Source organism: Dryas octopetala, chromosome 1 (genome assembly GCF_963921425.1).
Source record: "Dryas octopetala chromosome 1, drDryOcto1.1, whole genome shotgun sequence".
Taxonomy (NCBI): domain Eukaryota; kingdom Viridiplantae; phylum Streptophyta; class Magnoliopsida; order Rosales; family Rosaceae; genus Dryas; species Dryas octopetala.
In genome coordinates this window covers 22782377-22808873 of record NC_141366.1, presented here as the reverse complement: position 1 = coordinate 22808873, position 26497 = coordinate 22782377, and the positions used below count along the sequence as shown (strand labels likewise).

At 35.5% G+C, this 26497-nt stretch overlaps 2 protein-coding genes across 2 annotated transcripts; both read left to right on the top strand.

The window, feature by feature from the left end:
- The first annotated feature begins 1381 nt into the window (after positions 1-1381).
- On the top strand, positions 1382-18006 carry LOC147299209 (ubiquitin C-terminal hydrolase 12-like). Its single transcript, XM_086228854.1, has 32 exons — positions 1382-1545; positions 1960-2029; positions 2549-2699; positions 2830-2987; positions 3574-3839; positions 3934-4152; positions 4241-4349; positions 4434-4549; positions 6311-6409; positions 7918-8027; positions 8817-8891; positions 9738-9816; positions 9910-10056; positions 10475-10555; positions 10662-10781; positions 11917-12039; positions 12993-13070; positions 13157-13245; positions 13337-13445; positions 13869-13937; positions 14015-14125; positions 14683-14738; positions 14834-15011; positions 15090-15191; positions 15269-15340; positions 15500-15565; positions 16239-16304; positions 16394-16480; positions 16609-16725; positions 16929-17003; positions 17084-17170; positions 17378-18006. Exons 1-32 carry the CDS (start codon positions 1516-1518, stop codon positions 17417-17419), a joined length of 3357 nt encoding a protein of 1118 aa, XP_086084980.1. The 5' UTR covers positions 1382-1515; the 3' UTR covers positions 17420-18006.
- A 4430-nt stretch (positions 18007-22436) lies between these two features.
- On the top strand, positions 22437-25932 carry LOC147299208 (thylakoid lumenal P17.1 protein). The gene is made up of 4 exons (XM_086257221.1): positions 22437-22789; positions 22951-22987; positions 24978-25061; positions 25669-25932. Exons 1-4 carry the CDS (start codon positions 22481-22483, stop codon positions 25719-25721), a joined length of 483 nt encoding a protein of 160 aa, XP_086113347.1. The 5' UTR covers positions 22437-22480; the 3' UTR covers positions 25722-25932.
- Positions 25933-26497: the final 565 nt, after the last annotated feature.

Below are 26497 nucleotides of genomic sequence, written 5' to 3'. Positions count from 1 at the left end.
TACCTATATTGGCTCCAACTGGTTCGCGATTTAAAAACTAATGTTATAAATTTTTGGGTTTTTTTTTTTATTTTTTTTATTTAGTACTTAAACTTTGACCATTGTCTTAATGTGGTATTTAAACTTTTATTTGTCTCAATTGAGTACCTAAACTTATAGTTTGTGTCTAATAGGTACTAAAATGAATTTCTGTTAAAATTGTCAACAAAATTTAGGGGCAATATAGTCACTTCAAAAAATTTATATTTTATTAAAATTTTTTATTTTTTTTATTTGTTGTGTTTTTTTTTAATAATTTTAAACATATAAAGAAAATAATTAAAATATACTTTATCTATATTGCCAACCAACTTTTGGGCTTGGATTGGCGGCAACGACAAGCTCTTGGGATCTGTTTGAGTGGGATTGTGGTGTTTGGAGATTTGTTTGGGTAGGTTTGTGGTGTTTCTGGAGATTGTTTGTGTGTATCAGTGTATGTGGAGAAAGAAAAGCTAGGAGGCTGAGGAGAAATGGTCAAATGGGCTAGGGTTATATCTATTTATAGTAAGAGGTAATATGGTCTTTTCAAGTCAATAAAGGGTTATAAATGTAGAAATCTTGGCGCCAGGGTTAAAAAAGTAGGAGGGCTCAAAAATGAAAAATTATTGTTGTAACGTAATATCACGTGATTATATGACGTGGTATTATTAATTCACTCAAATTATAATATTTGGACGATTTTAAGAGTTTTTTCCTAGATTTTAGGGTTTTAGAAATTAATTATTATATACATGTTATAATTTGAGTGCATTAGTAATACTATGTCATTATGCCATGTGGTGTTACAGTTACACGTAATAATTTCTCTCAAAAAAGGGTTACTTTGTGTAATTTCTCTGTTTTTTTTGGTAAACTGTGAAGGGCTTTATTTTCTCTAAAATAACTAATGAGAAAGTCATGTATTGGGCCTCAGGCCTACGACTAACTAAAATAACTTTTTTAAAGGCCTAATCTACTGAAATGAAATTGAGTTAGTCTATTAAGAAAAGGGTGGTTTGGTTGGCCCATATCTGAAAGGTCCTTGAGCCCATTAAATGAAAACCGCTTTGTTTGGGCTAGTCGGTCCCGATCGTCCATGATTCTATCATGGCTAAAATTGAGGCTGAAGCCATTCAATTATGGGCTGGAGTAGTTGGGTCTGGAAGGCCCAGATCTATCCATGTCGTAGGAAACAGTGTGGTCCATCGCAGTACAGCGGGTACTGGTACAGCCATCAGCCATGGCCCATGGGGGGAACTTGGTCACAAGCCGGTCTACGGTCTCCCATGTAAACCCTTACCAAGTTACCATAATACCCACCCCTACATATAAAATGAGTAAAAAAAACCATACTTCTCTCTTTTCTCTCTCCTCGACCGGCTTCTGGTGATCGCCATTTTGCACTTCTCTTACTGCACCCTTTACTCTTCTTCTTCTTTCCCTAATACCTCACTTTGAGGTATACCCATATCTCATTTCCCAAAGCTTTGTTCAACCATGACTGTCATGACCCCTGCCCCTATTGATGTATGTCTCTCTCTCTCTCTCTCTCTATCTCTCTCTCCCTCCCTCTCTCTCCCTCTCTCTATCTAAGTATATATATGTATCTATATATTTGTTGAGCATATGTCTGTTTAGATGTATGTGTTTGGACATGGATGATAGAGCTTTGGTTGTTGTTCAAATTATGTGGTTGGTTCATTATCTTAGTTTGCATGATTGCAATTTGATTGGGTTTGGTTTTGTTTTTTATTTTGTTTCAAAGAAATTAAAATTTTGGGGTTGTCTAGGGCTGTGGTTTCTAAATTTGTAGAATTTTGGCTGTTATCCTTTCTATTGCTGTTTGGATTTTAGGGTTTTGTTGGAATTGATAGTAAGGGTTTGGTTTTAGTGTACCCAAAACTGCTCAGATTTCATTGTCACTTCATTTCTTTGTTACAGCAACCAGAGGACGAGGAGATGCTTGTCCCACACTCTGATTTGCCTGAAAACAATCACCAACCCAGGGAAGGTATTCTGATCCGCACAGCATGTCCATTCCTTGTAGTTCTGCTATAATTTTTTTTATTCTAGTTCATTTGGGTAATGATTGAACTGAATTTTGTTGATGTGATTATTGGACACAAAAGAATGGTGGGAATCAATCATAAGAGATTAGTTATAAGTGAATTTGATTTTTTCATTTTTGGGAACAAGTGGAATACAATGGTTCTGTTTGTGTTGCATTAAGAGCATTTTACTTGCTCTTGCAAGCAAAATCCAAAGGAAGTTCTTACAAAGAATATGTCCTAAACAATTGATATAAATGTTGCCCTGCAGAGTTGGATACTGAAATAATTTTTTGAGTTTAGCTTTTCGTTTGCTGATGCTACAAAATGTTTCATGACAGCCAAATTGATGATTTATATTATAATTGCAGTACTTTTAATTTTGTTTTCCTTGTTTTTTTTTTTAATTTTCAATTACTAGCAGCATGAAAATGTTCTAACTTATGTATTTATTTAATTTTGTTGCCTTTGCAAATCATTAGTTGTTGCACTACCTGAAACTGCTAATAATGTGGAGAACCAGCCAGTGGAGGATCCTCCATCGTCGAGATTCACATGGAGAATTGACAACTTCTCTAGGATGAATACAAAGAAGCTTTATTCAGAAATATTTGTTGTTGGTGGCTATAAATGGTAGTCATCTTCCCACTGTCTTTTTTGACATAGTTGCTTTGGTTTGAATCGTTCCTCTTTGGTTTGCTTTGATTTGATACATTCTTCTTTGCTTTGCCTTGCTTTGATATGTTCTTCTTTGCTTTGGCAGGCGTGTGCTTATTTTTCCTAAGGGAAACAATGTGGATCATTTATCTATGTATTTAGATGTTGCGGATTCTCCAAGTTTGCCTTATGGGTGGAGTAGATATGCACAATTTAGCTTGGGAGTGATCAATCAAATTCATAACAAGTATTCCGTACGAAAAGGTAACTCCTTGGATATATTTTACTAATCTTCCACTGCGTATTAAATTTCCAATTCCTTTTTTGGGCATTATAGTAATTTTATATCTTAAGCTAGAGTTGGGTGTGCTTTTCTAGCTATGAGATTGGGTGTGGATTTGTCATCTGTGGAATTCAAGAAGGTAGCAAATAATGTTTTCTTATGAAAATTAAAACAATAGATATGCTAAGAGGGTATCATTCATAGTTTGTTACAACTTGCGGAGCCAAATGAATGTTTTCTCTTTCTTTTTTCCATCGGGGGAATTCATTTCTAGGAATGCATTACACAATTGGGAAATTCAACATGTCTAACCTAGGTATGTTTGACCGTTTGGGGTTTGTTTGTGCTACTTAAGCTAGGTGACCTTAGCCCATGTGATTTGGAGATCTGATAGTTTTAATCTTTTTAGGCTTAATCTTGAATCAATTGTAGTTTGTTCTGATAACAACAATTTTACCACTTCTGTAACCTGGTGTTGCTTTTGTTGCATCCTTACAGAAAAAAACATGCAAAATTAAATGTTAGTGTGCCCATAGATATTAACACCATCCTAGTTTCATGATACAGATACACAGCATCAGTTCAATGCACGAGAAAGTGATTGGGGTTTCACATCCTTTATGCCTCTCAGTGAACTATATGATCCTGGTAGAGGGTATCTTGTGAATGATACACTTATAATAGAAGCTGAGGTTCTCGTCCGTAGGGTTGTAGATTACTGGACATATGACTCAAAAAAGGAGACAGGTTATGTTGGGCTTAAGAACCAAGGAGCAACATGTTACATGAACTCTCTCCTCCAGACGCTGTATCATATTCCTTATTTCAGGAAGGTTAGCAGCTGTGCGAGACTTTTTCTTCTACCACATGCTAAATTATCTGGTTGGAGATCTGTAAGGAAAACAATTCTTGGATTGTATATTTCAGGCTGTTTACCATATGCCCACAACTGAGAATGATTTGCCATCGCAAAGCATACCTTTGGCTTTGCAGAGTCTATTTTACAAGCTCCAGTACAGTGACAATAGCGTTGCAACAAAAGAGCTGACAAAGTCTTTTGGATGGGACACATATGATTCATTTATGCAGCACGACGTGCAAGAACTTAATAGGGTTTTGTGTGAAAAACTTGAAGACAAAATGAAGGTAAAACAGTTTAACTAAACTTATGTTAATGAATTTTGAAGCTCTTGAAACTTCTTCAAAAGTTTCATTATTTTTGACCTGTTACCAGGGAACTGTTGTAGAGGGAACCATACAGAAATTATTTGAAGGGCACCATATGAACTACATTGAATGCATCAACGTGGACTACAAATCTACGAGAAAGGAGTCATTTTATGGTACTTTTTTTTTCCTTTTTGAATTTCCCCATGCTTATGCTCTTGTTTGGATAATGCTAATTTTCTCACATATGTGCCTGGCAGACCTTCAGCTTGATGTCAAGGGCTGTCGTGATGTGTATGCTTCTTTTGATAAGTATGTAGAAGTTGAACGTCTTGAGGGTGATAACAAGTACCATGCTGAACAGTATGGATTACAGGTTAGTAGATCTATTCAATTTGCATGATGCAGATAGCCGGCATAATGTTGCATGAAATTCTGTGAGACAAGTTATCTGTTTACTGATTTGAGGAAGTTTTAGGTGGTTTCTTTTGAGTTTAATTGGACAAAGCTATTTCTGTTGGCTAAGCTTCTGAATATCTCAATTGAGTTTTGCTCCTTGAGTCAATCAAGACTGCAGTATCCTATTTTTGGTGTGTTACTTAGCTGAATCCCAACTTCAGTGTCATTTGTACTATTTGTGCCTTACTCATGTAAGGAAAGAGGATTATGGCTAAAATCTAAATAAAGAAACTATATTATCTAACCAGGACCAAAAATTTTAAGTTGGACAAGGAAAGATAATTGCAAACGGATTGTAACTTACTGATATATTTTTTTTTTATCAAACCCTTGATAGGACATTTTCAAGCTAAAAAAGAAAAGAAACTTATAGAAAACAAAAAACAAAAGTTGCTAGGGTTGGGTGTTCACAGGCCCATCACATTGAAGAAGATTAATTTGTGGTAAAATAAGATGTTAAAACTGAGGGAGAGGAAGAGATAGGTTGAAAGCTGTTAAACTTATTTTTCAATGCTAGAATGGTTATAGTTTACGTAGACATGATCCAAGTTGATAAACCCTCAGAATCCTGGAAACTGTAATGAGTTCTAGTATGGAAAAAGAAAAAAAAAAATTCTTATCAGCTGAAACACTATAAATTAATTTCCTTAGTTAGAACAAAAAGACAACAAAAGATTTTCGTTTAGCCTATTTGTACACATTCGGGGTGTTCAACAGAAACTGACAAACTGCGCAAACCGGCTGGCATCCTTTTGATATTTCAATGATATTTCAATCTCGTTTCTTAAAGTCAGTTATAAGTTGTAAAAACTGATCTATCTGGTTTGGTAGGTGGTCGGAACTTTGAAATTCTGCTCACACTGAACCGAACCGCTTAAGCATGTAACATGTCAATCTTCAGATTCTTCACATCTTTTCTTTTGCTTTTGCTTTTACTTAGTTCCCTCCCATTGTGTGATATCTCTCCTATTTATCACCCTTCTCTCTCTTTCTATTGCTAAATCATCCTTCCATCATCCACTTTCTGATTTTCAAAAAAAGTTGTTTACTATGTATTCTACTTTATATATATACCTTAATCCCTTAAGGAATTGACATATTGTTGTATTAGTTGGTTCAACCCTGTACCATGCATCCATATATATATATTTATATATATATATACATTTGATATTTGGGATCAACACTATAATTGTTATCTTTTGCAGTGTAGTTAGAACTGATTGAGACTGCGATATTAGGAACCAGTTTTCGCTTACAGATCTTATTTCTATTTAATAGATGATAATTTTTTTTTTCCATAAGTTTATGGAGCATTTATATTCTGAATCACATTATTATATTATATAGTGCTAATGTTGATCTCATTTCTAATGAATCACCGAATCACCAAAGGAGATTGGATAGTTCACTAGTGCATGAGTAGAAACGGAAGAAAATAAATAAGAGATCTAAGTTCTTGTGGGTAAAGATTTTTCCTTGGTTGTTTGTCTTGTGGATAAGACTCTAAAATCCCACTTCTAACAGGCTAGGGGAACATTTTTGGTTTGCTCTGGTGACAAGCATGATTATTTTCTTTGATTTGTTATATTTAGTTTCTAGCCGTCATAAGAAAACTACTGTTCTATTGGTTCAGATTTGTTAGATGACTATTTCGGACTTTGCATAATCTTTTCAGGATGCTAAGAAAGGTGTTCTGTTCATTGACTTTCCCCCTGTGCTTCAACTTCAGCTGAAACGATTCGAGTATGACTTCATGCGTGACACGATGGTGAAGGTTGGAATTTAAATAACTATTTTCCTCAGTTTCTTTTTTTGTTATTTGTGCATGATTAGCATGAATGACTCCATTATAGTATGTAGTATGTTCCTGTAATTATTTTGGGTCGGAATGGATTCTGAAAGATTCTTTGTAATATCCTTTTAACCCCATTTGACAAAGCATGGCAACTAGTTTTTGTGATAACATTGCTCATTTGTGATTTGTTCCTATTATCATAATAATATTTGGTACCAAATAGCCAGCCAGTTAGATTGATGTCAGATTTAGACAGTTGTGTGTATGTGTGTGTGTGTGTGTGTGTGAGTGTGTCTCTCTCTCTCTCTCTCCCCCCCCCCCCCCCCCCTCCTTCTTTCTGTTGCTTCATGAGGTATCTTCCTCTTAAAGCACTGAATCCTGTTTCCCAGTCCTACATACATTGTAATTAACAGGGAATAATCCCTTGGGGTGGTCCCAAGGGATTGTTATTGTTTTGAACTCAGAATGATTGCTTCTTGAGGCAAGTTCCTGCTAATTGACCCATGAGGTTTTCAGGAAATGGTGTCATAGGCCCATAACACAGTGCAAACTGTAATTCATGAAATCCATAAAAATTCCAGAACTTTTCTTTTACCTTTTTGGTCTGGTTGCTACTTTTAAGGATGTAAGCGATAAATTTAAGTCATTTAGCATGATGCATTTCAACTGTGTCCAAATGAATGTTTGAAAATGAAAATGGGGAATTGTTGTGTGTAGTTAATGAGCCCATAAATCCATTAATCAACGATCAAAATATATTTATTTGATATACTGTTGTTAATGTGAATGTTGAGAAAAGAATACAAAGGAGAACAACTTATCAATTGAACTAACAATCCCAATTTCAATCAATTTAAATTATTTAAATTCAAATTCAAATAAAAATCTAAGGACCTGTGTTGGATTCTCACCAAAAGTATCCTTTTAATTGCATATCCTATGATCTGACGATCATTGGTTCAAATGTTTTATCAGACATTTGTCTTGCTAGACCCTTTGTTGCTTGGTTAAAACTGAATTTATAATTTGATTGGTATAAGTTGTGTTTTCTTTTAGTACATCTATTGGGTACTTGTCTAGTAGGCTGTAGATTCTATCACTTGTGGACTGCTTGTCCACACTGTTTGTATCTTTCATCTTTATTCAATACAATGTTTTTTGTTTCCTATAAAAAAGGGGATTGATTTATGTTGTGATTTATGGATTTCTTGCCTGCAAATCATGCTTCGGTACCTTTGTTTTTTCCCCTTGTCTTACCCATCCATTAGTGATTGGTTTCCTATAGTTCTTCACGGAACTTTTATTGTTAATATAGCTGATGCCAATTATAGACTACCTTTATAACTTTCTACGTGAACCACTCATGATTATTATGGATGGAGAATTGAGTGCTGTGATTCGCTTCCTTGAGCACAGAAGATTGATAGACTGCATTTTTTTTTTCAACATAAAAGATTAGAGTTCTTCTTTATGCTCTCATTGTGTAGATTAATGACCGTTATGAGTTCCCGTTGCAACTTGACCTTGATCGAGAGAATGGAAAGTATTTATCACCTGATGCTGATAGGAGTGTTCGCAACCTTTACACACTTCACAGGTATATGTCAGTGTTATTGCTATTTGTCATTATATCGCGGACCATTCAGTTTAGGCAAATTTCCTAGTAAGCTTTGTGGTGATTTCCTTTCACATAGTAATCATAGTATTGAGGTTCACTGATTGTTGCTTGATATGTAGGGGAAGGATTTCCAAATTTCTCTTGCTATTTACTATATTCTAGATTCACCCATTCATGCTCTGTGGGAAACCCCTTTGCACTTTTAGCTGCCTCTCCTTTTTCTGACAGAAATAGTTTTAGATGTATGCAACTGAATTAATTTTGTCTTTTAAGCATCTTGATATGGTTGCGCAATCGTTTCCTGCAAGGGTTATTTGGTTGATATTTATCAATAAATAGCAGTGTTAAATTTCACTTCTGTTGCACATTGATTGTATTCCTTTAGTTATTAATTGATGCTATTTGGATGTTTATGTTTTAACTTGTAAATATTGGTGTATGCTTTGTTCACCTATACCGTAAAGTTGATCATTTTTCATTAAAAAATTATTTCTTTTATTTCTTACAAAAAAAATACTATTTTGTAACATTTGAATGATTGAGGTAATTTATGTTCTCTTAGATATCCGTACTAATCTTCTTTCCACTCTGAAATAGATAGGATCATAGGACTAATATGCTTTTATCTTGTAACAAAAGGCTGGGGGGAAAAATTTCCCCTTAAAATTCTGTAATTGATTTGAGTCACGACTAACCTGTTGATGCAGTATTGCTTCTTTGCAGTTTAAGATCTTGTACTGTACTTAAACATTTGGTGGTTGTTTACAGTGTTTTGGTACACAGTGGTGGGGTGCATGGTGGACATTATTATGCCTTTATCAGGCCAACGCTTACTGATCAGTGGTATGCACCTGGTTCTCTGATTCCTGCAATCCATCCTCTCAAATGTGCACACACGTTTTGCTTGTTTGGAAAACCCATAACTGATTTTCATGATGTTGCTGCATCAACCTTAGGTTTGGTTTTCATATTGTTTGTTTGAAGCAGAAAATTCTGGAAGCAGACATGTATAAATATGCACGCATACTTTACATTTTGAATTTCTTTCCATCAACTTCTTGCTAAGCACTAGCATGACCAATTGCAATTTCTCTTCAAAGGTTATGATGCCTCACTATAGTTGTATGGTCAACCTATGATCTTTTTTGCTTGATCTTATTGTTTGCGTGTGTGGTTTGCCTGGGGAAATCGCCAGAGGTCCACCCGACGTTTGAGTTTTGGTTGCTTTCTGTCTACAAAATCAGTTTGTCGGGTTTACTGTATCGCATGTGGTTCATTCATCCTACGATAAGAACCTTTTTTTTTTTTTTTTTTGAAAGGGATAAAAACTTAAAACAGTTCATTACGGTTTTAGGTCCTTTCTTTTTTGCTGCTTTTGTGAATGTCTCTCAATCAACTATGAGCTTTTTATAGGATCTGATAATAGGAGTCTTTTCACAATCTATGAAATAAAAGGTTAATCATCTATCTGGTTGGAAAAACCATGTATTATAAAAGGCTCATAATAGATATGGCTAATTGGTGTTTTACTATGCCAATTCTGTAGTCCAAGTTAAGTTGAACTTACTTGAGAGATTTGATTGAATTTTGAGAAATCATTTAGGATTCTTGGGAAGCGAGTGACTTTGGTTACCACTTATCTTATAGCATCCTTCTCTTTTTCTGTAACATAATGATTTTGGTTCTCAGGTACAAATTCGATGATGAAAGGGTGACAAAAGAAGATATAAAGAGGGCATTAGAGGAGCAGTACGGTGGTGAGGAAGAGGTATGTTTCTCTAATTTCTACATGCAATATTGATTTTATTTTTTTTACCTTTGGTTTTATTCCCTTTTCATAATCTGCTTATGGTTTGTCCAGTTACCGCAGACAAACCCTGGATTTAATAACACTCCTTTCAAGTTTACCAAATACTCAAACGCATACATGCTGGTGTATATACGTGAAAGCGACAAAGATAAAATAATCTGCAATGTGGATGAGAAGGACATTGCTGAACATCTAAGGGTAAGATCCCGTTCTTAAGGCCACATTATAGGATACTTGATGATTCTTTCAAGAAATTGGATATATGGTTTTTTCATTTCACGAGGTATCTTAAAACAACATCTTAACAAGGCTTATCTCAAGTATCCTGATGTTTGAGATCAAATTCCAATATTAATCGAAGCACAATTCTGCTTGAACTAGGAAGTGGGAATGAGAAATAAATTGAGATACAAATAAGATTATGCTTTGCTTGTTTGTATCACACTCTTTGCCATATTAGCCGCTTTCAAGAAAAACTCGTTTCATTTAAGAGTTATTTATGTACAAGGTTTTCTGCATGTGTATATGCATATATCTATTTATGTCTGTGTGTATGCTCCTCTAATTTCTGTCTTTTTGGAGATGAGGCCTAAATGCATTCATTGACTTGTCCCAGGAGAGGTTGAAGAAAGAACAAGAAGAAAAGGAGCACAAGAAGAAAGAAAAGGCAGAGGCACACCTATATACTATCATAAAGGTTTAGCTGTTCAACACTTCTCTTGTTAACAAATGACTTTTCAAGCTTAATATGTTCAAATGTCTAGTGTAACATACGTTGCTTATGACTGGTATGGTTCCCCTAGGTTGCCCGGGATGAGAACCTTGTGGAGCAGATTGGGAAGGATATTTATTTTGATCTTGTGGATCACGACAAAGTTAGAAGTTTTCGTATTCAGAAGCAGATGCCTTTTAACCTTTTTAAGGTACAATTTTTTTACCTTCTTCCACCCGATTGTGAATATGCTTCTTTTCTTGCAATAATCCTCTGCGCCATACATTCTGGATTTAATTGTTGTTTCTGCCCTTTTTTGTCCTGCATGATATTTTTTTTTATATTAAAACTTGAAAGGCTAGAGGTAGTTTTGCAACAAAACATTTACTGTTATACCACTATATGGTCTATTTATATATACCTTGGATTTGGGATGACAGGTCAGTAAGGTGTTTTTTCTTTTTGAGATGATTTCACGTAGTTATCATGATGAGATTAATTTGTGTCCACAGCTATTGTACATTTTGAGTTCAATCAAATTTATTTCTTAAAAAAAAATATTGAGATGTGGTTTGTGTTAGATATTTTTTACCATTGTTTTCTTCTTTGGTTTAATTTTAAACTTTACTGAGTAGATTTTAAAAAATAGAATAGAAGAATGGCGAGTTCCTCTCCTTTTGAATAGTTATTAAACATGTGATGAAATTATAAAGATAAGGACCGGCATCTAAAAGTTCTTTTCTGAAATTTTCTGTGTATTTTTATTTTTTCAGAGAATAGGTGTTCAGACGTTGTGCTTAAAATCCTGTGACTAGGATTGTTCATGTTTTTTCGTTCATTGTTTTCTCTTCGGTCATAGTTATTGGAGAATATTAAAATAAGCAAAATTTAGAAATACCAGCTAGCCTCCTTTTTTTTTTTTTGCAGGTAGCATTTCTGTTACATGAAATGTAGGTTAGGAATCTTGTTGGTCAGCATTAACATGTGAGAATTCAGTGAAATGTTTTGCTAGCAGATATATCAAAATACAAGGGAAAAAGTTCATAGCGGGATTTTTCATTTGCATAGTATTGTTATAAATGGATTTCAAGTCACCTGACATATGGTGGTAATTCATTTGGAAATTTGTTATAAAATTAGTGTAGACGTTTGCTTGGGGGAAACATTAAATAATATCTCAGTGAACTTTGTATAAGCAAATGATTGATAACTATACTACCTACTCTAGATGCTAGTTTAAGTATTAGATTGTCTCCACTTACTGATCTAGTGTTTTTTTGGTGATCAATTAAGATTGATTTTGTTTTCTGTTCACTCTTTATTGTTTTCCATAATGATTTATCCAGGAGGAGGTTGCTAAAGAGTTTGGCATACCAGTGCCATTTCAGCGTTTTTGGCTGTGGGCAAAGCGCCAAAACCATACATATCGTCCAAACCGTCCATTGACGCCTTTAGAGGAAACACAATCTGTAATTATCTTATGCTGCTAATATTTCTTCTCTGCTCTGTTTCAAGTTTTTTTTAATGCCTTTTTATGGGGCAGATGAACTTTGGCTTTATATCCATTTCATGCTGGTGATGTTCTAGATGATGCTTGCAGGTACAAGTAATGTTATTACATAATAAGCTTTTAAAAAACAAACAAATGGGGCCTTAGTGGAAACTTTATGTAGACATATGACTATATGAGCATTTCTTATTTTTTGTCAGGGAATATTTTCTTAGAGAAAAGACGGGAAAAGTTTTTCATCCGTTATGTTAAGTTGAAGCCTTGGCCAAAACACAATTAAGAAAAATATTTTGCTAGAGAACTTTGTAAAATCTACCAAACAAAAGTACAGTGTTCGAAATAAAAATTTGTTTTTTTCAAAAGAAACAATCAGAGCCTTTTCCTCTGTTGCTTTTGAAATGAATGATCATGGATCCAGTTCCACAACTAGTTAACCGCCTTTGATTGCTTTAATTGTTGCTCTATGGTTCAACAATATTAAATTATAGTTTTCTTTATGAATATATCTTTTTCTTGGAAAGTGGATTTTTCATGGGAATGAGTTAGACTCTTGGCATCTTTATTGGCTTCATTGTCAATCTAATTCAGGGATATTACATCTTGATTGGTTGGGTGTTTGAGCTGTTTTTAATTTATTTCTTGTAATTTTTGCGCTTTGTTTGTTTTGCATAGATAGGAATTTTGTCTTTCTTCTTCTTGTAGTGTGCCTTTCCTTTATTTAATAACAAATTTGTTTCATTTTTTCTTGGGTAACTCAGCATTTGAACCCAAGAGATGCAGTTTTATTTTTTCCGTACATAAATTATTTTCCAGCAAAGTGCATTGGCGACTTAACTTTTACTCTTTTATGTGAGTGCCTCTGTATACAAAGGTGTGTGTGGCTCAATCTCTATTTCTTTTGTTGCCTTATAGGTTGGACAGTTGAGGGAGGTGTCAAATAAAGTTCATAATGCAGAACTAAAGTTGTTCTTAGAAGTAGAGCTTGGGCTGGTAATACTGTCTTACAACTAAAGATTGTAGATCTTGAATGGAATTTCTTTGCAACAGTTCATCTGATTGTCTGCATTTTTTTTTAGGATTTACACTCTATTGCTCCACCTGACAAGACAAAGGATGATATTCTACTTTTCTTTAAGCTTTATGATCCAGAAAAAGAACAACTACGGTACTTTGATCATTCTTCTTGTTACTCTTACTCATAATATCGAGTATGGGAAGAATATGAAGTGTGATTATGCTTATGTTCTCCATGTCAGTTATGTTGGAAGGCTGTTTGTTAAGAGTACTGGTAAGCCAGCCGAAATTTTGCCAAAATTAAATGAAATGGGTGGCTATGCCCCTGATGAAGAGATCGACCTTTATGAGGTTTGTGTCCTATAACACTTTATATCAGCTCCTATTGTCATTTTGTAGGCAACTCCTTGATTAGCGCTACATTGTATATGTCCATATAATGATAAAAGATGACATTTTGCGGGTAAGGATGGGCACATTTATCAGTTAATGCTTCCTAACCTTGCACGTCTGGGAGCAAAAGTTGCTGGTCATTCCATGTGAATAAGATTTCCTTTCTTTTGTCTGAAACCTTGGTTGGATCTGGTTTTTTACTAGAGTGATTAGTCTAATATTTGAGTTTTTTTTGGTCTTTAAACATGTGGGTAAAATTGAGCCCTGGTACTTCAAGTATTAGTGCCTTCATGTTCGTAGCCCTGCTGGACATGGCAACTTAAATGTTGATGTTGATTTATCTTGCATTGGTTTGTAACCTATGTTATCTTAAATGCATAGGAAATTAAGTTTGAGCCCAATGTCATGTGTGAACCCATCGACAAGAAATTCACATTTCGAGCCAGCCAGGTATATTTTAAATATTATTAGTGTTCATGAACTTACTGTTGTTTGTCAGTATTTATAATTATTTTCTTTGTATGAAGCTCGAGGATGGAGACATTGTTTGCTTTCAGAAACCAATTCCAGCTGAAAAAGGTGCACATATTCGCTATCCAGATGTCCCATCATTTCTGGACTATGTGCACAATCGTCAAGTAAGCCTTACTGAAACTTCTGCATACATATTTGAAATTGATATTCCTTTGGTGCTTTCTTAGAATTGGTAGCTTTGTGAGATCAGGCTTTCAATGTAGCTATCAGTGAAGCTTGATCTCATGCCTGGCCCTAAGGCAGAAGCTGGTTTTCTGTTGATGATTGGTTTGCTTTATGCTTAATGAGCTAGTGTTTACACACACACACATGGGATGCTCGTTTTTATTTTTTATTTTTATTTTTTTATAAGTAATACTAATAATTTGAAAGTCATGCTATTGTGGAAAGAACTTGGCTCTTTTGTTTTCTAGAGTCTTGGTACTGTGCAGATTACGACTTCAAACCATGTTCTGTCATGACTATTGTGTCTGAAAGTCTATTAAGTTCACTGTATAACATTCCTTGGTAGCATTACTAATGTACTAGCGACTTAAAATAATGTATTGTCATACTCAATTATATATGCTTTCGAGGTGATATATTCTTAGTGCTACAATTATATGAATTCTGTGGTGGTGACCCTGACTTTGCTAAGTTTTTATGGTCTGATATGTTACAGGTTGTTCACTTTCGATCCCTTGATAAACCCAAAGAAGATGATTTTTGCCTAGAACTGTAAGTATATTTATAATACAAATGTATTTGTGTTCATTAACTGGCCCATATATAATTTTAAAGTGACTTGACATTAACGTTTTTCATATTTTAAGGTCAAAACTTCATACCTATGATGATGTTGTGGAACGAGTTGCTCAACAACTTGGTTTGGATGATCCATCCAAACTCAGGCTTACATCACACAACTGTTACTCCCAGCAACCCAAACCCCAGCCAATTAAGTATAGGGGGGTGGAACGTTTGACTGATATGCTGGTCCACTACAATCAGGTAATAATCACACTGCACTAGGTGGTATATTTTCTTTAGAACCTAGAAGATCATTACTCTTACAACAATCTCTGACAGACTTCAGATATATTGTACTACGAAGTATTAGACATCCCTCTGCCTGAATTGCAAGGATTGAAAACTCTGAAAGTGGCATTCCATCATGCGACTAAGGATGAAGTGAGTATGCTGATCAGATGTTACAAAGTTATGGTTTTTAATTTTAGTCATGTTTTGATATATCTGTCTTTTACCAGGTGGTTATTCACACCATAAGACTCCCAAAGCAGAGCACTGTGGGGGATGTAATTAATGATCTTAAAACTAAGGTGACTATTTTAGCCTCCTCGTCTCGCTATCATCCTTGCCAACCAATTGAAATCTTCCATTCTGGAACAGAGCACTGTGGATGGTTTACTTTATTCATAATGTAGTTTTATGCTCTGATTCTGTATTTGTAGTAACTAACGTATTCCATTCTGGAACAGGTTGAATTGTCTCATCTGGATGCAGAACTTAGGTTGCTTGAAGTTTTCTATCACAAGATATATAAGGTCTGACCTTCACCTTCCCATGAAATTACTGCTCTAACATACCTCTAGATAGATGAAAGACATAAAAATTGATTGATATCTGTGGCTTCAACGGCTTCTTTCTCTTTCCTCTAGGATTTTATTTATATACATTTTATTTTCTGAACATTTTAAAGCAACTGTTCTCTATAGCCCTGTTTTGTGAGCTGTGTTAATTGGTCTCTTTTCATTATCCGAGCAATCCATCCTGAAGTTCACAGTTCTTAGGTGTACATGTACATGAATTTTGTTGATTGAATTGCTTTGTTCTTCTCAAATCTAGCACACCAGGTATGGTGAAGACATGAGATCCAACGGCGAGTTTACTAAAGCATGAGTGCCACAAAAAATTATCCCGTGTGTGTCTGTGTGGGAGCACATGTATGTTCATGAATATGTTTATGCATGAGAATATACTATTAACCACCTTATGGCCTTATCATGGTTTTGTGAGATATCACTTATTTTTTCCCTATTCTTTTGGTAGTTTAATAATTTTAATATAACTGGTTGGAAGGACTATCCAGATTTGAGACCACCACTTTTTATCTCTTTTGTCATTGTTCTTATCCCTTAGGAAGCTTAGAAATACAATGTGTAATTATGTTTCCCTTCATTGTTATAGCTCTTTGATTCTGCTGTAACATATTTGCAGGTTTTTCCCCATAATGAAAAGATTGAAAACATAAATGATCAATACTGGACATTGCGGGCTGAAGAGGTGTTACCTCTCTCTCTCTCTCTCTCTCTCTCTCTCTCTCTCTCTCTCTCTCTCTATTGATGTATTTCTGTTTGTTTCTCAATTCATAGATTCCTGAGGAAGAGAAAAATCTTGGTTCTAATGATCGTGTAATTCATGTCTACCACTTCACTAAAGACACAGCTCAGAACCAAATGGTAATTGCAAGTTTGCAACTAATTATTTAGCTTCACAGCTCAACTGTTTCTTTTTTTCACCTGATATTTGCTTGCTTTTAAACTGATCCCTATCCTATCTTTTTACTCTCAAATTCATTCCTTCCCAGCAAATTCAAAACTTTGGGGAACCTTTTTTCTTGGTCATACATGAAGGTGACACTTTGGCTGAAATTAAAGTTCGAGTACAAAAGAAATTACAGGTTCCAGATGAGGAGTTCGCGAAGGTATAATCTCAATTTCCTCATTATGATCATGGCTTTTTTTGGATATGGTTAGAAAAATAGACATTCACATTTTAATATTAAATTAATCAATGGCATTGCTGTATTAAACCTTTCATCCTACTGTTCATGTGTACTGAAGGTGCTGTGTCAGATATATTAAATATCATTTGATGAAACATTAATTTTATTTTTGCCTTCGCCAGTGGAAGTTTGCATTTCTGTCCCTAGGTCGTCCGGAGTATCTTCAGGACTCTGACATTGTGTCTAGTCGGTTTCAGGTGCGTATGTTAAGATATATTTCTACTTTGGAATTTCTGTTTCAAATTATATTTTCATTGTTCTGTTCATCTGCCTATAGAGAAGAGATGTTTATGGTGCTTGGGAGCAGTATCTTGGACTGGAGCACTCTGACAGTGCTCCTAAAAGAGCTTATGCAGCTAATCAGGTAAGAAATGCACCTTTTTTCTTGTTCTGTCCAAGAATAACTGTTTGTTTCAGAGAAGTCTTCATGGATTTTGGCTTTTAACTGAGGCTGAGATGTCAGGAAACTTGCACCATGCTCACATTCATTCTGCAAGACATGCTTTCTTATCCTTGTGTCCTGTTTTTACTTTTTAAGAACTGTGTTCTACTCTGTTACAAATGTTTGCAGAATCGCCACACATTTGAGAAGCCAGTAAAAATCTACAACTAAGATATAGCAGGATGAATGAATTTTCTTCATTCAGAGGTGAATTGGGTAAATTCTCCACATCATTTTGGCTGTGAAAGTGGGAATTTGGTGAAAGTTGAATGTATAGCCATCAAGTGAAGTTAGCTTTTGAAAAGGTGTCAGCAAGGTTTGGTTGGTGGATTTTGTTGGCTATATGTAATTTGGTGTGTAGTTGGGGAGGACTCTGTCCCTAAATCAGTGTGTATCTTCAATCATTGATCAAATCCCCTCTTGAGCTTTTACTACATTTTGACAGAGGCTCCACTTTTGGTGGCAAGGCAACGGGGCCTTCATCAGCAGTTCAATGTAACTTTAACAGTAAATAAACAAGATTTTTGAATTAGTGAATGTATACAGGGTATAGTTTGGTGACCAAGTCATTTTTTCCATGTTTGCTTCCTGTTTCGATCTGTTCAGTCTAGATAGCAAGATTGGGGAGTTGTGTAATGGTTGATTAGTCAGTTCCCAAACATGTTTCTAGATTTTTGTAAAAGAGACTTTTGTCAGGCACTGCCATTGAGGGATCCTCAATCTTCAGTACATGGGTAGTAAATAGATATTCTTCCTTTTCTCGAGTCTTGTCAGATATTCTGTAATTGGGTATGTGCATTTTTTTTAGTAACAGCTTGGCTTAATGTTTGCTTGTTGCAACCGTTTTGGAATTCAGGAGCCAAGGATGCCATAATAAAATAATTACATAAGAAAAAAAATAAATAGAGCATTGCATTTCTTGAAATACGCACTTTGCAGTTCTCATTTTATCTTTTAGAATTGATAAGGGAAAATCAGATGCCATTACCAAAGCATCTCTGATTTCCAAAGGTGTCATGTATGTTATTACTAAAACAAAGAATTACAGGAGTCGAGATGTCATTTTTCTACGCACGAAACAAAAATGAAAATCAATTTTAAAATGGGTTTCCATTGCTTGAATCACCCGTCTCTGTGGTCACCGATCATTTCATGTCCTTTTCTCATCGCTGGTAAATTGGTGCCTTTTTACAAGAGAGGAGGGAGGGGGAGGGTAGATGGGTGAAGAGAGTTATTTTTTGTTTCATACTTTTGCTAGAGGTAAAATTGGATTAAGAAAAAAAAAAAAAAGCAAATATGTTGGTTCAAATAGAACCACAATTTAATTATATTCTCCATTGATAAATTCGATTGAATGATGTTTGTTGATGCCCAAAATTCAAAATCGTCAAACAATCAACGTCAAGTCAAACCAAGGAATGTGTTGATCTTCCAATGCGCGGATGACATACTGGCGTAAGGTTAAGCCCAAGAAAAGGTCTGATTATCCAATACTAACACAACACGTGGATTACTGGTCACCCTGCACAACAAACAGAAAGGTGAGTAGGAATGACATCAGTGTGGTACCGGCCGAAGACACTCTTGACCTCAAGTTAGAGTTTGGTAGGTGGTCGAGCAGAGTAACGAAAGTAAACAATGTTTATGTACCTTGCATGAATGACAAATGTCTCATTTTATAGTACAATTTAGCTAACATCACTTACTTGGTGAGGTGTCAAACAATTTGGTGATAACACATGTCCCTTGTGATAGATAAGAGTGTCAAGCGTCGGCGGTGCCCTTTGGTCGGAGTTAGGACTCCGAGAACGGGTTGAAAGCCTAAGTGCGAGTTGTGAGCCCGATCTTGTGTTGGGAGTCTAAGCACGAGTTGCAAGCTTGAGCATGAGTCAGGGCTCGCTTCGGGAGTCCGAGCACATTTTGGGGTTATGAGCATGTATTATCACTTGACCAACTGGACTTGGGCCTAGGCAATCAACTAGGTCATCTTTTGAGCCTAAATGACTTGTTGTCAAGCCCATGTAACTTGTCATTCTGCTCGGTAGAAAGATGTCATGAACAATGTTAATTAGTTAGTTCATACATAAATGATGCATTCCAGCCCCTTTTTATTTGAAATTGTTACTAAGTTACAATCTGAAAAATGAGGATATGAGTTTGATGGCATGGTTCATGATGCAAATTTGGGACTTGGGCATAAAGCCTGGTTCTCAAGACTCGTGATTGGAAGCTTGGGGTTTGAGATTCGGGTTCGTGGTTTAGAATTCAAGGTTTAGGACTAAACCTTGAGTCCAAAGACCAAGCCTAATTAAGGTTCAAAGTCATAAGTTTGGGGCTCAAGGCATGAAGCCTGGGACGTAGGGGTCAAAATTCGAGTTTGATCTTAGGTGGAAGTTTGGGGTAAGGCTCTATCAAGGTGTTTGGGTTTGTGGTTTCAAACTTGAGTTTGAGGGTCCAATTCCTAAGGATAGGGTTTCATAGCATATGGGTTTGGTGTCTAAAATTTGGTGGCTGGTGGGTCAGGCTCTAGGTTTAAGTCTTAGGTTTGAGGTTTGAGGTTTGAGTACTATCACGTCGTTGGAGCTTAGGTTCCAGTTTAATCAAATTAATAAGTGGTTAAGCATTAGTTAATTAATTAAGAGGGCTGCTATTTGCACACCCTCTTTTTTCTTTTTGCACACCCCTTCTGAAAAAAAAAAAAAACACTAAAAAAAAAAGACCACTTTGGCCCTCCCCTCACCCACACACCCACACACCCCATTCCCATCTTCCCCCCCCCGTACACACCCCATCTTTTTGCACACACCGGCGCAGCACCGCCACCGTGCGCAGCACCACCCCCTGCATGTGCCACCCTCCTGCACCACCCTCTCATTCTCTCTCTCCTCATCTCTCTCTCCTCCCTGCTGCACCACCCTCCCCGCGCCCACCACTATGCCAAGCTCGCACAGCCACGCCCACCACCATGCCAAGCTCGCACAGCCCCAACGCCCGACCACGCCACCGACGCTCGACCTCGCTCTGCCCAGCTCGCACGACCACGCCGCAGTCCCTGCCAAAAGGATGAGCTTCGCAGGCCATTCGGCAGTCATCCGCCGAAACCTGCGGGTTCGTTCGGCAGCCATCCGCCGAAACCGGCGATTTCCTTCGGCAGCCACCCACCGAACATTCGAGTTGCCTTCGGCAGCCACCCACCGAACCTTCGGCAGCCACATGTTTCTTCTTCACCGTCAACCTTGGCCGCCGCCCACACGCTGCTACACCTCCGCCCGCAGCACCTCGTCTTCCACCTCGAAGCCCAGAACCAGCCACCATTAAAAAAAATATATGCAATTCGGCAGTTCGGCGGACAGGTACCAAACCGGGCTGTTTGGTTCGGCAGTCATCCACCGAATATAACAGGATTGTTCGGTGGATGAGTGCCGAACGAAACAGCCCAGTTCGGCACTGGTCCGCCGAACCTGCTGAACTGAAATTTTTTTTTTTTAATGGTGTTCGGAGCTGCTGCGGAAGAAGAGAGAGAGAGAGATATGAGGGTGGTGCTGCGGGGAGGAAAGAGAGAGAGAGAGAGAGAGGTCGGTGCTGCGAGGAGGAGAGAGAAAGAGAAGTGGTTGGTGAGGGAAGGAGAGAGGGAAGGAGGTGGTCGGGGGTGAGGGAGGGAGGTGGCTGTGTGTTTTTTTTTTGGTATGGTTGATGGGGTGTGGTGGGTGAAGGGGTGTGTTGTGAGAAATTTTGTGAAATGTATAAAATAAGGGTATTAGGGTAATTGGAGGGGTGTGTTAAAGAGAAATTTTCAATTTTGAGAGAAGATAGGGGGTGTGTAGGAGAAAAGTGTGTGCAAAAAGAATAAAAAGGGTGTGCAAATAGCAGCACTCTTAATTAACTCACAAAATATTTTCTTTTGCTTTCATAGAATCATAGGTCCATTTCTAAATATGTAGTGTGTTAGAATCCATTTAATAAGGTAGTGAGTTTTTTTTTTTTTTTTTTTTCCATAATGAACTATCTATCACTATTACTTATTAGAATTATATCTAATTTAAAAATATTCACAAGTCACAACACTTTTAAAAATACAATTTACTAAACATTTAGCTGCTTTATTTCACAGCAGTTTTGCAACAGAAGCAAACTGGGCCTAAATACATGTCAAGTATGTTCCTTTTTTTGGATTAAAGGCATTGTGACATAATATCGAGTATGTTACTTATTAAAAATATTAAAATCCTTAGTATAAAAGGTCCATTAATTTCAATAACTTTTTAGTTTAGGTACTAAAATTAAATAGTATTTTAAATTAAGTACTAGTTGAAAAGTCAAACAAAATAATAAAGTAAAAGGTATCAGAATTTACAAATATTACATTACATGCCACTACAATAAAAAAAATATTACATCACAAATATTACATTAATTTATACTATATTGTATTAAAAAATATATATCAATTCAGTCACAACTTAACTGTGACTGTCTTGATAAATTGAAAGAGACAACTCACACCACTATACTATGTATTATTTTGAGTAAAAGTATTGTTTTGATCTCTATTTATATTATATTGTAGTATAATTTCTCTAAAAAAAATTTAATAAAGTCACAATTTAACTGTGACTGTCTCATAAATTAGATGTGACTGTCGTTCAGTCACAACTAAATTTGAAGTTGTGAGTGTCGTACAGTCACAACTAAATGTGAAGTTGAAACAACATTAGCGAATTTTCAAGATAATATAAAAGCCTCAAGAGCAATTTTGTCAAAATCTTATAAATTTTAACTAACACCCATCATATATGGACCAAAGGACAAAAATGTCAAATGAAAAAGACTCAAATCAAAGGAGTCAACATGTTTGTGACCTAATCTAAAAAATACATTTAAATTTAGTAGTTCAATTAAAATATTATATGGTCTTCATGCTATATCAAAAAATTATTAAGATTTGGTATTTAATCATAATTTTCTATAGTATAAATAATGTTATTTTATTTGATGAACAAAATTGAACAATAAATTTCATAAATTTCATAAATGCACTTATGCAACAATGTTCATTGTATTTTCTTTTGGTCTTTTAGTTTTAAATATGTTTTAATCCTTTTATTTAGAAAATAAAAATAAAATAAACTAAAAAAGTTAAAAAGATTTTTTTTTTGGCTTACAAAAAAGTTGAAAAGAAAGAAAAAAACTGAATACGAAACTGAGCTCCACATATTCATTTAACTTCTATCCATGGCTACACTTTCCTGCTACTCTCTCCATCCTCTTTCTTGTTCTTCTTCTTCTTCAACAACATCTCTCACTGCCAATCATTCTCTTCCACAACAATCTCCAACAAAACTTGAACTCCCATTACTGTTTCGCTGTTCTGCCACTATCACTACTAGACCTGAAGTCATTATTCAACCAACAAGGCTCATTGTCCAACCCATTCTACTATTCACTGGCTTTGACAGACCCTTGCCCTTGGATACCCAAACTTTTCTTGCCACTATCAGTGTCTTGGCTGCCATTGCTCTCTCTCTTTTTCTCGGTCTTAAGGTAACAACTAGTTCTGAATTAATCTAGGCTTTGCTCCCTTTCTGGGTTTTGTTTGTTTTTGGAAAATTATTATCTTTAAAGAAAATGGAGCTTATGGAATTGGTTTTTTGGGTTAAGGCTGATGAATGATGGGTTTTGGGGTCTTCATGAATGTTTTGCAGGGTGACCCTGTGCCTTGTGAGAGGTGTGCTGGCAATGGTAATAACTATCTGAACTTTTTTTTTTTTCTTTTTCTTTTCTTGGTTTTTTGAGATAAAGAAATGAAAGATGACTATGAAAATCTGACTTTTTTGCAAACCAGCAACTGTACAATATGATGTGTAAAAAGTGTTAGTAATGAATTTCTTTTGTTCTGTCCTTAACTTTGCTTAACTTTTCTAAGGTAGTTTCAGAATTGAGTTTGAAAAGGTGAAGCAAGCTTGTATCTTTGATTAATTCTCTGAGAAATTCTTATTTTGTTACTTTGGTCATTTTGGTAATGAAATTATAAGCTATTGTGTGAGCCTTATTATGATAACATGACTCTGCGGTCAGAGTTGCAATTCATTTGTATGCTTTCTAAGTGACTTCCTGTGTTTCCACAACATGTAGAGGTGGTGACAAAACTTTTTAAGGGGATTGTTGGTGATAATATTTAGAACTTACAATCTACACCAAACAAATGAACCCAAAATGGACTTGGTAGATGAGAGGTGGTGTTTAATTTTCAATCTAGTGTTATTTTTCACATACAGTCTCCAGATAGGTATGATTTTTGCCGGTGGTGGACCAGCATAAATGTTTGGTCCAGTGGAGATCTGAACCCAACCAATTTGGACAGAAAGGTTCAAGTACGACTAATTACAATGAGTTCTCCCCCAATCCACACAAGGGCTAGAGTCCTTTTGTAGCTAACATTATTTAATTTATTACAATTTGGCTGCATTCTTCTTTGAGTTTTATCCTAATCATAATTTTGAACTTTCTCAATTTCAATATGCTGTGCAGATGCAGTGATTGATGTTCTTTACCTTTGGCGTATATACTAGTCAATCTTTTCCATTATCTATCTGTACATTTGATAATTTGAAATGTATCTTCATAGCTACTGTAACAGAATAGTAGAACATAAGTACTAGAAAAACCCATACAAATGTTAAGACTGTATTTTTGAAGGTGAAAATAATAGAAAACTAAACGGTACCCACCCTATACTTTGGTGCAATCTCTTTGTGTAAGCTTTGTGTCAGTTTTTTTTCTTCTTTTCATGTTTGCAAACAATTTTGTGGAATCCAAGTTTTACTCTGATGAGGAATGTTTAATCTCCTTGGATTTCAACTTAATATGATTTGACATTTGAAGTTAAAATTGGGTTGGGGGGGAGGGTCTGAGTCTGAAACCCCTTGTAGGTGGTTTGAAGAATTATTTTTTTAGGTACTTAAGCAAACCATTAGCTGTATAATTTGAAGGAGATCTATATTATCATTTGTTAAACAGTTCTATACAAAGTTTAGTCATGGCTGGATCTGAAACACAAATGGACAGAAGAGTTCGCTATCAAATACTGGAAGGCAGTCCTTCATGGGTCTTTTGTTAACCCAGAAAAATAAATATGCTCTCAGTGCCTTATATAAGGCATTTGTTGTGAAAATGCCACTAATTTGGTGAATTTGCTCTGAAATTGATGGAAGATTTGTGCTCATAAACGGACCAGAAAGAAAATCATTTCATTGCACCCATTTGCATGTTAGCTAAATAGGAGGCATATATATTGTAACAGTGTTTGAATTCAGTATGTCAAGGAATTGAGGTTTTTGAACAAGTGCTCAACTCAAAGGGGACCGACGTTGATACACAACGATTAAAGCTTGATGTTAATACTATCAGCCATGCTGACAGTTTGATGGACTATTATAGCCAGTTGGTTTGTAATTGCTTGACAAACCCTCATTGCACCCTACTCTCTTTGACATGTTATTTTTCAAGCATCCAGGGATATAAAGGATTAGAAAAAAATTGGCAGAAAATGCTGCAACAATATATTTGTGCTAATGGATGTAAAAGATATGGATCTGCATATCATCTGTTATCATTTCTTTACATTTTTCAACATTTAGTAATTTCTTTTTACCCTTCCACTTTGTCACTGTGAATTGCCTCAGTAGTATTCTTCTTCTCTTAATATGTAAAATTTAATTCTGATTGGCAGGTGGTACAAAATGTGTCTTCTGTAACAATGGTAAAATGAAGATGGAGACAGGCTTGGTTGATTGTAAGGTGTGCAAGGGCGCAGGTAATAGTTTCTGATCACACTCCTACTGCTATTGAAGGACCATCTTCTATGTCTCTAGTGTTACTACCAAAGAAGTAAATTAAGCATGCAGATAGATATTAATTCACCCCTAACCACACTACTACTTCTAAATGATCATATCAGAAGTGTACCACTGCTGCTACTACTCTACAATTGGTTTCTAGTGATTATGTTTATTTAATCTTCAACTCTGAGGGTCCATTTGGAACGAGTGACTTCTAATCTAGAGATTTAGTTAATATTATATAATTGAATTACTTGATTGGATTATTAACTATACATAGATATTTATATTGCATTAGAAGAAAAAGAAGAAATGCATGGATTTCAAATGATCCAATGGTGCATAGTAATTTCAAATACAAAAAGTTACGTTATGTCTAATTATTTCAAATCCACTTCAAATACCTTGTATCTAGAGTTTTTAATTAATTTAGTCTTATCGTCAAATTCCAATCTTTTTTTTTTTTTAATCATTCCTTCCAAATGAATTCTAATTTCATGGCCTCAAGGATTCATCAATTGTGACGTTGTTCAATATTTGCTTTGTATGGTTCAATCTCTCAAATTAATTATATCTTTGTAGGATTGGTATTCTGCAAGAAATGTGGAGGTTCTGGATATTCTCGACGACTATGAACTGGTTTTAGAATATCAATTTGGTCCCTCTAAACTCAATCTGAATGAATTTTTCATAACTTTAATTCTTTTTTGACCAGATGCATCCTTTTTAATTCTTTTTTGACCAGATAATATTGTTCATTTGCTTATTGGAAAATGAAAATTGTAAATTCTGATAATCAATTTTCTTGTATATATTTTTGTTTCTTGGTTGGAAATCATTTCATCTCATGGTGTGCCTGTATTGCTACCACATTCCTCAAGAAGGAAAACTATTTTTAAAAACACAAAAAACAAACAGACATCAACATTATCATCAACTAGAGGCTAATTTGGTTAGGGATTTTTGTTCTTTTTTTTTATTATTATTCTTTTACTTAAAGAAAGAGGGAAAAGGAATTGAAAAGGAGAAGAGAGATGTGGCATGTGAAGGAGAAAGAAGAACACATACAATGGCTTTTAAAATAAAAGCTGAAAACTAGAATCAATATGAATGGGATCCAAATGGGTCCGGGCCAGTCTTGAGATTTGGGTTCCAAACAAACCATAAAATTGGGGCCATTAACCTTTTAAGTACATTCACGTAAATAGGTAGTTGGGTTGTAGGTTTAACAGATATGCAAGCCTCTTTAAATTTAACTATTCTTATTTTCATATTGGAGCTTTAAAATGTTTGAGAGCAAATAACAACAAAAAGGAATAATAATGTTTGAGGAGCGGTACTAGAGGACTATAAATCCCAATTAATATGACAAGATTTCATTTCTTCAATTATGAGCTCACTCTAGATCTTA